The following is an 11,007-nucleotide window of genomic DNA, read 5'->3' on the forward strand; positions in this document are numbered from 1 at the left end:
CAGTGTGTCTCTCTCTCTCTCTCTCTCTCAGACATAGATGAGTGTTCAGTGTCTCTCTCTCTCTCTCTCTCTCTCTCTCTCTCAGACATAGATGAGTGTTCATCTCTCTCTCTCTCTCTCTCTCTCTCTCTCTCTCTCTCTCTCTCTCTCTCTCTCTCTCTCTCTCTCTCTCTCTCAGACATAGATGAGTGTTCATCTCTCTCTCTCTCTCTCTCTCTCTCTCTCTCTCTCTCTCTCTCTCTCTCTCTCTCTCTCTCTCTCTCTCTCTCAGACATAGATAAGTGTTCAGTGTGTCTCTCTCTCTCTCTCTCTCTCTCTCTCTCTCTCTCTCTCTCTCTCAGATATAGATGAGTGTTCGGTGGACAGAGGCCTGTGTCAGCCCTATGGAACATGTGAGAACAGACCAGGCTCATACGTGTGTGAGTGTAACCACGGCTTCATGCTGTCAGAGGACAAACACACCTGCGAAAGTAAGTCTGCTCTGACATGCATTTACTGCCTCTCATCTTTAAGGTCCTCACACCACACATTTACTGCCTCTCATCTGTAAGGTCCTCACACCACACATTTACTGCCTCTCATCTTTAAGGTCCTCACACCACACATTTACTGCCTCTCATCGTTAAGGTCCCCACACCACACATTTACTGCCTCTCATCGTTAAGGTCCCCACACCACACATTTACTGCCTCTCATCTTTAAGGTCCCCACACCACACATTTACTGCCTCTCATCTTTAAGGTCCCCACACCACACATTTACTGCCTCTCATCTTTAAGGTCCTCACACCACACATTTACTGCCTCTCATCGTTAAGGTCCTCACACCACACATTTACTGCCTCTCATCTGTAAGGTCCCCACACCACACATTTACTGCCTCTCATCTTTAAGGTCCTCACACCACACATTTACTGCCTCTCATCGTTAAGGTCCCCACACCACACATTTACTGCCTCTCATCGTTAAGGTCCCCACACCACACATTTACTGCCTCTCATCGTTAAGGTCCCCACACCACACATTTACTGCCTCTCATCTTTAAGGTCCCCACACCACACATTTACTGCCTCTCATCTGTAAGGTCCCCACACCACACATTTACTGCCTCTCATCTTTAAGGTCCTCACACCACACATTTACTGCCTCTCATCTTTAAGGTCCCCCACACCACACATTTACTGCCTCTCATCTGTAAGGTCCCCACACCACACATTTACTGCCTCTCATCTTTAAGGTCCCCACACCACACATTTACTGCCTCTCATCTTTAAGGTCCCCACACCACACATTTACTGCCTCTCATCTGTAAGGTCCCCACACCACACATTTACTGCCTCTCATCTGTAAGGTCCTCACACCACACATTTACTGCCTCTCATCTGTAAGGTCCTCACACCACACATTTACTGCCTCTCATCGTTAAGGTCCCCACACCACACATTTACTGCCTCTCATCTGTAAGGTCCCCACACCACACATTTACTGCCTCTCATCTGTAAGGTCCCCACACCACACATTTACTGCCTCTCATCTGTAAGGTCCTCACACCACACATTTACTGCCTCTCATCTGTAAGGGTCCCCACACCACACATTTACTGCCTCTCATCGTTAAGGTCCCCACACCACACATTTACTGCCTCTCATCGTTAAGGTCCCCACACCACACATTTACTGCCTCTCATCTTTAAGGTCCCCACACCACACATTTACTGCCTCTCATCTGTAAGGTCCTCACACCACACATTTACTGCCTCTCATCTTTAAGGTCCCCACACCACACATTTACTGCCTCTCATCGTTAAGGTCCCCACACCACACATTTACTGCCTCTCATCTTTAAGGTCCCCACACCACACATTTACTGCCTCTCATCTGTAAGGTCCTCACACCACACATTTACTGCCTCTCATCTTTAAGGTCCCCACACCACACATTTACTGCCTCTCATCTTTAAGGTCCCCACACCACACATTTACTGCCTCTCATCTTTAAGGTCCCCACACCACACATTTACTGCCTCTCATCTGTAAGGTCCTCACACCACACATTTACTGCCTCTCATCTTTAAGGTCCTCACACCACACATTTACTGCCTCTCATCTTTAAGGTCCTCACACCACACATTTACTGCCTCTCATCTTTAAGGTCCTCACACCACACATTTACTGCCTCTCATCTTTAAGGTCCTCACACCACACATTTACTGCCTCTCATCTGTAAGGTCCCCACACCACACATTTACTGCCTCTCATCTTTAAGGTCCTCACACCACACATTTACTGCCTCTCATCGTTAAGGTCCTCACACCACACATTTACTGCCTCTCATCTTTAAGGTCCTCACACCACACATTTACTGCCTCTCATCTTTAAGGTCCTCACACCACACATTTACTGCCTCTCATCTTTAAGGTCCCCACACCACACATTTACTGCCTCTCATCTTTAAGGTCCCCACACCACACATTTACTGCCTCTCATCTTTAAGGTCCTCACACCACACATTTACTGCCTCTCATCTTTAAGGTCCTCACACCACACATTTACTGCCTCTCATCTGTAAGGTCCTCACACCACACATTTACTGCCTCTCATCTTTAAGGTCCTCACACCACACATTTACTGCCTCTCATCTTTAAGGTCCCCACACCACACATTTACTGCCTCTCATCTTTAAGGTCCTCACACCACACATTTACTGCCTCTCATCGTTAAGGTCCTCACACCACACATTTACTGCCTCTCATCTTTAAGGTCCCCACACCACACATTTACTGCCTCTCATCTTTAAGGTCCTCACACCACACATTTACTGCCTCTCATCTGTAAGGTCCCCACACCACACATTTACTGCCTCTCATCTTTAAGGTCCTCACACCACTCATTTACTGCCTCTCATCTTTAAGGTCCCCACACCACACATTTACTGCCTCTCATCTTTAAGGTCCTCACACCACACATTTACTGCCTCTCATCTGTAAGGTCCCCACACCACACATTTACTGCCTCTCATCTTTAAGGTCCTCACACCACACATTTACTGCCTCTCATCTTTAAGGTCCCCACACCACACATTTACTGCCTCTCATCTGTAAGGTCCCCACACCACACATTTACTGCCTCTCATCGTTAAGGTCCCCACACCACACATTTACTGCCTCTCATCTTTAAGGTCCCCACACCACACATTTACTGCCTCTCATCTGTAAGGTCCCCACACCACACATTTACTGCCTCTCATCGTTAAGGTCCCCACACTGTCTCTGACATAAATGTACCGCCTCTCATCTTTAAGGTCCCCACACTGTCTCTGACATAAATGTACCGCCTCTCATCTTTAAGGTCCCCACACTGTCTCTGACATAAATGTACTGCCTCTCATTGCGACCGTAGGTCGCACTTTACTATCAAAACCACCACAAAGTGTAAGTAACTCCGTCCCTCCGTCTGTCTGTCAGTCTGTCTGTCACACCTCACACGTCACACTTTTTCCCTGCTTATATCTCCGCAACCGTTGCCCCGATCCATGCCAAATTTTGCACACACGTTCCTTGGCTGCCAAACTACAACCCCCGGAGCTCCAGGGACCCCCAGGTCCCTGGGGGACCCCCAGATGTAAAAAATGACCAAATGCACAAACATGACCAAATGACCACCCCAACGGGGCTGCTCACGGGGAATTCCCGGGGACCACCGACTCCTGGTGCTCCAGAACGGATGCAAAAGTGGTGGCGCCCCCAGTGGAGGACCCCCTACACTGCAGCTCACATAAAATGCCGTAACTCCGGCTAGGAGCGTTGCCCCGATCCATGCCAAATTTTGCACACACGTTCCTTGGCTGCCAAACTACAACCCCCGGAGCTCCAGGGACCCCCAGGTCCCTGGGGGACCCCCAGATGTAAAAAATGACCAAATGCACAAACATGACCAAATGACCACCCCAACGGGGCTGCTCACGGGGAATTCCCGGGGACCACCGACTCCTGGTGCTCCAGAACGGATGCAAAAGTGGTGGCGCCCCCAGTGGAGGACCCCCTACACTGCAGCTCACATAAAATGCCGTAACTCCGGCTAGGAGCGACCGGGACAGCCGGGGCCGGTACCTATTTGTCCGCCTTGCCGGCGCGGAGACCCCACTCCTCATTTCTCACATGGCCCTCTTCTAGCGCCACCATGAGGCCGATTCTTGCAAAACACATTTTTGGACACTGCTACTACAATTTTCGCCCTAAAATCACGCAAATCGGTACACAGTATGTCTACACTCATCCCATCAACATGAATCTGTCCCATATAGCGCCACCTCCAGGCCGATTTTAAAAAACACATTTTTGGACACTGCTCCTACAGATTTTGCCCTAAAATCACGAAAATCACTACACAGTATGTCTACACTCATGTCATCAACATGGATCAGGAAGATTTTGGCAAAACACATTTTTGCCCTATTTGTGGAGATAAGTGACCTACGGTCGCTTATCTCCCGATTAGGGAGCCTTACTGGTCTTTAAGGTCCCCACACTGTCTCTGACATAAATGTACCGCCTCTCATCTTTAAGGTCCCCACACTGTCTCTGACATAAATGTACTGCCTCTCATCTTTAAGGTCCCCACACTGTCTCTGACATAAATGTACTGCCTCTCATCTTTAAGGTCCCCACACTGTCTCTGACATAAATGTACTGCCTCTCATCTTTAACACAATGCCTGCCAAGGGTTAAAAAAAATCTATTTTAGTACTGCCCGGCTTTTTACAAAAAATCAAAATGAAAATAAAAAAAAAATTAAACATTTTTTGAAAAAAAATAAGCTCTCAGAAGATGTCCATTGCCCCCTTGCAGTTGGCAGAAAAATATAATCAACCCCAAGAAAAATCTATTTTTAGATTAACACACACAAACAATTACAGCATGTGGATGGTGGCCATTTTGGCAGCCATCTTGAAGAAGGTGTGCAGAAAGCTGATTACATGAATAACATTTTTATAATTTTTTATCAGCATCACAGGCTGCCCAAAGAGCTGTGAACACATTGCTGTCTCATATATTAGTGAACAGTGCCCCCCAGTGGCCAAAAACGGTAGAACGTACAGTAACGTGTAAGGCGGTAGATAGCTGGGCAAAATAGAACGTTTATAAACGTGTAAGGCGGCAGATGTGTTAAGGTCCCCACACTGTCTCTGACATAAATGTACTGCCTCTCATCTTTAAGGTCCCCACACTGTCTCTGACATAAATGTACTGCCTCTCATCTTTAAGGTCCCCACACTGTCTCTGACATAAATGTACTGCCTCTCATCTTTAAGGTCCCCACACTGTCTCTGACATAAATGTACTGCCTCTCATCTTTAAGGTCCTCAGTGCATCTCATCCTAAGCCAACAACAGATGTATTGGTCATTGTGCTTCAGTCAGTCACATGCATGTTTTTGGCGATCTCTGTGGGCCTAATAAAGTTGGATAAAATGATCGCTATAGTCTACGGGCTACAGGGAGAGCTAGTGACAGATGCAGAGGTGGTCTACGGGCTACAGGGAGAGCTAGTGACAGATGCAGAGGTGGTCTACGGGCTACAGGGAGAGCTAGTGACAGATGCAGAGGTGGTCTACGGGCTACAGGGAGAGCTAGTGACAGATGCAGAGGTGGTCTACGGGCTACAGGGAGAGCTAGTGACAGATGCAGAGGCTACAAGGAGAGCTAGTGCAGATGCAGAGGTGCGTCAGTGGTTGCCTGGCAGCATCGAGACAGAAGGCGGTGCGGGAAATGGGAGGGTCCTGGAAATGAGTGACAGCCGCATGTATGTAAGGGATAACGTCTGGCTCAGTGGTCATTATCCAGAAATATACATCCTGACAGGATGACACGAAGCAGAGGTGGCATCATCCTGAAGGGACATTATCACACTATTAGACGGCTACTTAACTTTTTTGGTGCCATGATTTTTTCTCTTCAATGTCCCGCGATGCCATGGTCTCCATAGACTTCCATGTAATTTATAGTGCACGGATCGTGCACGCCCATGCTTAGATGATGCACCACGTGTGTGGCCACTGTTCACAGCTTTCAAACAAAAAAATCCGCTTGGAAATCCGTTCAGGCATTCATGATTTATCAGCCATTATGTTTTCTTCAGATGTAAACAAACATGGCTGCCATGTTTGAAAGAATGGGTTGGTATGGGGGTTAAACATGCAATTTCGCGATCGCGATCATGCCTAACACATTTCTGGAGGTCCAAAAAACATTTTTGAAAAAAAAAAAAATCTTCAAAAACGGCCCAAACTCGGGAAACTCGGGGTTGGTACCATATGTGTTAACTCATTCATAGCCAAGGCACGAGTTTCCCGAGTTTTCCCGGGGGAAAAAAATTGCCTAAAATGCCTAAAATGTATTAGGCATGATCGCAATCGCGAAATTGCATGTTTAGCCCCATAACAAACACATCTTTCAAAAATGGCAGCCATCTTTCTTTACATTTGAAGACTTTGAAGGCTTCTATCTCATGAATGCCTGAACGGATTTCCAAGCAGATTTTTTTGTTTGAAAGCTGTACTGAAAAAGTACACATATGGTGCCTGATATGATCTAGGCATGGGCGTGCACGGAAACCTGAACTCTGGTCTGTTATCAAGAAATAACCCACCGCTGATTTCAGCGATTGACCAATCAGAATCAAGCATTCAACCAAGCCGTGTAATAATGGGACAGAATACGCTCAAGGTCCTACATCTTTTTTTTTTGGAATGCACTGGCTGTAAAAAACAGTTGACCACCACGTCCAACCTGAGTTTATCAGCCTGCTGACAGCCGGCAGCCTTAGTTTATAGTATAGAGGGTATGCACGTCCACTGGGACCTGCCCCCCTAATCTAGACTGAGTGGCAAAACATTGAGCAGCATGGAGCATTGGAGTTTGGAAGTGCTGGTTGCAAACCACTCAACGGCCCTGCATACCACCTGTTTCTAAATTGCACATAATGCAGGAGGCAGCAGGATGTTGTGTTGTTGAAAATGAGCGCTTCCAAACTCTGACACTTGGGGTGCGTTCGGAAATGCGCACTCAACGCACTGGTGTGCCATGTTGTCGTTCGTTTATTCGGTGCACTTGGTGCGTTGTCGTTCGGAAATCCAGTGCGCGGCGCACTGGTGTGTTGAGTGCACGCACTGACCAACCCTACTCAGAAGATAGGGTTCGGCGGTGTGGTGGTGTGGTGCGTTCTGATTGGTTGGTTTTCATGGCCGTGTCTCGAATGCTTCTCAGCTGTGAACAATGGAGGAAATGACCGCAAAATACAGCACTTGCAGCTTAATTGGTCGGTTGGGCTTGATAGTTTCACACACATCAACACGTAAATTAACAGCAGGTATGCCAATGTTGTGAATTAGACCTCTCCTAATAGCAACGTTACGTTAGCATACTCAGCAGCAACTGCTGCTTTTCAGAAAGTTTACCTTCAGAGTTCAGAGTGAAAAAGCTCACAGCTGCCTGTTAAAACTGGTCGTTCGTAAATAAGCCACACTGAACGCACTCTCCAACGTCACGCCCACTGCACTCACTACACTGAGCACACACCCGGTGCGGGTTTCCGAACGCACCCTTGGAAACATAAAAATCTGCACAGAATGTCTTGACAGAAAGTAGCTCATAACATGCCTGGCTATGGTGGATTTTTATCAAACAAAAACTTTGCAGATAGAAAGAGGATAATTCAAGCTTTCAGTACAGCCGCAATGTTGGTGAGTTTAACTTTGTTTAATACAATCAGATAGATAGGACTTTTCAGTTTGGATGTATGGGCTGTCATTGGCAGAAATTAGTGTTTTGCCACTCAGTAGGCGTTCCCACATAACCTCCAGCAACAGTGATGTCACGTGCATACCCTCTATAGTTTAATTTTTCACAGTCACATTTTGGCAGTTATCATCATTACTAGTGTTATGTTGTGCCACCTACTGGCCATTCATGCTCAGAACACCCAGGGAATCTATGATGTGCTTACTTGACCCTTCATGTTATGATGCAGTGTTTTCCTTGGTTCATTATGAAATATGAGACTGCATCTGGGTCAGTCTGTCCCTTTAGCATCTGAGTCCGTCTGTCTGCCTTATTATCAGGGGCGTCACACCAAATCCTGGGCCCTGGGTACAAGGATTCACTGTGGGCCCCCCATGAATGTTAGCTATTGAAAAATAGCAGATATATTTTTGAAGAAAAAAAATGTGAAAATGTGTGCAAGAAACCCATGTTTCCTGTCAGTGGTGCTCAAACCTTTTCATGTCAAGGACCCCCAAGATGATATGTATTTGGTCACGGACCCCCATCTCAAAATATTTAGTTCCAGGGACACATTTTCACGACTTTTCAAAAATAGCAGATCTACAAGCTTGCAGCGCGGCACTCGGTGCCGTGCTGTGAGCTTGTATATCTGCTATTTTTCAATAGCTAAAGTTACTAGGGGCCCTAGTAACTCAGTCCCACTCCCCCCCCCCTTGTGATGCCCCTGCTTATTATAATACATCTGAGTCAGTCTGTCTGCCTTTTTATAATACATCTGAGTCAGTCTGTCTGCCTTTTTATAATACATCTGAGTCAGTCTGTCTGCCTTATTATAAAACATCTGAGTCAGTCTGTCTGCCTTATTACAATACATCTGGCCCTCATTATAGCCTTATTACAATACATTTCCTCCCCTAGTGGTGGCGCTAGAGATGGAGGATAAGAAGGAGTGCTATCTGAACCTGGACGACACAGTATTCTGTGACAGTGTCTTGGCCACCAACGTCACCAAGCAGGAATGTTGCTGTTCCATAGGGGTGGGCTGGGGAGACCACTGTGAGATCTACCCCTGTCCTGTCTATCATTCAGGTAACACACACACACACACACACACACACACACACACACACACACACACACACACACACACACACACACACACACACACACACACACACACACTGTTCCATAGGGGTGGGCTGGGGAGACCACTGTGAGATCTACCCCTGTCCTGTCTATCATTCAGGTAACACACACACACACACACACACACACACACACACACACACACACACACACACACACACACACACACACACACACACACACACACACACACACACACACTGTTCCATAGGGGTGGGCTGGGGAGACCACTGTGAGATCTACCCCTGTCCTGTCTACCATTCAGGTAACACACACACACACACACACACACACACACACACACACACACACACACACACACACACACACACACACACACACACACTGTTCCATAGGGGTGGGCTGGGGAGACCACTGTCAATGTGAGATCTCAATATATCAATATTCAATGCCACCCCAGAGGAGGAGAGATGTTGTTTGTTTTGTGAACTTGGGGAAATTGAAAATGACGTTCACTTTTTGTTTTATTGTCCTAAATATGTTGACATATACACACAGAGAGGTATTTGTTAATAAGATGTGTTCTATCTGTGATGATGTCCTTGACTTAGATGATTATGAAAGACTAGATATGTTTTGACAAAGGAGCATTTATTGTGTCAGATCTTATATGTCGAGCTTGGGAGAGGAGACAAGATACTCTGTATAGCTGAAAATGTTGTAAAACATTGTAAATTTGAAATGGTGTCTTATAAACCCATGAGGGTTGGGCACGAAAATAAACGAATCAATCATCAATCAGATCCAACATCATTTAGCTGGGGATGGAGCTCGAAACACGAGCCTGTTTCATACTCGATAACACACTTATTGAGTACCCGGTATCAATCTTTTACTTTTGTTAATTGTCATCTTCATAGATGGTGGTCAGCCACAAACAAAGCCATCAGTTCTGTTCAGTATTTGTTGTCTCACATCTTTCCACAACATATAATAAAACGCTCAATATTGGATGTATGGACACACTCCATCCCTACATTTAACCCATTCAGGCCTAGAGTTATTGACTGCTTTAACCAGTGAAAAATAGCAGATATACAAGCTCACAGCGCGGCACCGAGTGCCGCGCTGCGAGCTTGTAGATCTGCTATTTTTGAAAAAGTCGTGAAAATGTGTGCAAATCTTTGAATATATGTATTTTCAAAGCGAATGTTTGTAACTAAAGTTTTGCTTCTGGGTGGTCCCTGGAACTAGATATTTTGAGATGGGGGTCCGTGGCCAAATAAATATCATTTTGGGGGTCCTTCACATGAAAAATTATGAGAACCACTGACATAGTAGTCTCTCGAGAACAGACTAACTGAGCTCCAGTGAAGTGAAAAGGACCTTTTCTTTGATGATGGCTGGCCAGATTGCTGACATAGAAACATTGGATTTTTCAAAAAATCTTAGAAGGATTCAAAAGACACTTATAGAATCGGGTCAAAATTCAAATTTTCACGACTTTTCAAAAATAGCAGATCTACAAGCTCGCAGCGTGGCACTCGGTGTAGCGCTGTGAGCTTGTATATCTGCTATTTTTTTTATATTTAAAGCATAAAATATTGCGTCATAATGTGTTCAGGCCTACATTGAACTGCTTGTTGTGTTTGTGTCCCAGCTGAATTCCACTCCCTGTGTCCGGTGGGGAGGGGTTTCTACCACGAGGAGGGGACCACTGAATACGGCTTGTCTCTGCACAGAGGTACCTGTTACTGTTCGTTTGTTTTCGCTTAAAAAAATAGATACTGAAGCTTCACTAGAAATGTGAAGGAGGATGCCTAAAAACCCTCCTGGGGCTTGAGAAGTGGCATTCTCCGGGAATATTTGTACATTCATAGGATAAAATGACATCAAAGTAGAGCTGGGAGGTGTGTGCCAGTCACAGGTGTGTGCCTAGTACCTAGTGAATTAAACTACATTGAACTTGCATAATATCGATTTGGCTGAAGGGAGCTACTAACTTGTTGGTACTTCTGTACCTTGCATCGGATGTTTATTTAAGGGCGCTGTTGTGTGCGCTGTGCAGTGCAAGCCTCGTCCGTCACATCACCCAAGTAGATCCTAGCTAATACTTTGTTGTC

At 46.0% G+C, this 11,007-nt stretch overlaps 1 protein-coding gene across 1 annotated transcript in view; it reads left to right on the plus strand.

Moving 5' to 3' along the window:
* Positions 1-11,007, plus strand: part of ltbp3 (latent transforming growth factor beta binding protein 3) — a gene marked incomplete at its 3' end in the record, with an annotated part of 141,852 nt that overhangs the window by 115,288 nt on the left and 15,557 nt on the right. The window contains exons 20-22 of the mRNA XM_080749585.1: positions 342-470; positions 8,696-8,866; positions 10,545-10,628. Coding sequence (XP_080605711.1) covers positions 342-470; positions 8,696-8,866; positions 10,545-10,628 — 384 coding nt within the window. The remainder of the gene's footprint in view (positions 1-341; positions 471-8,695; positions 8,867-10,544; positions 10,629-11,007) is intronic.

The sequence above is a fragment of the Nannobrachium achirus genome (genome assembly GCF_963921795.1).
Source record: "Nannobrachium achirus genome assembly, chromosome: 19".
NCBI lineage: Eukaryota > Metazoa > Chordata > Actinopteri > Myctophiformes > Myctophidae > Nannobrachium > Nannobrachium achirus.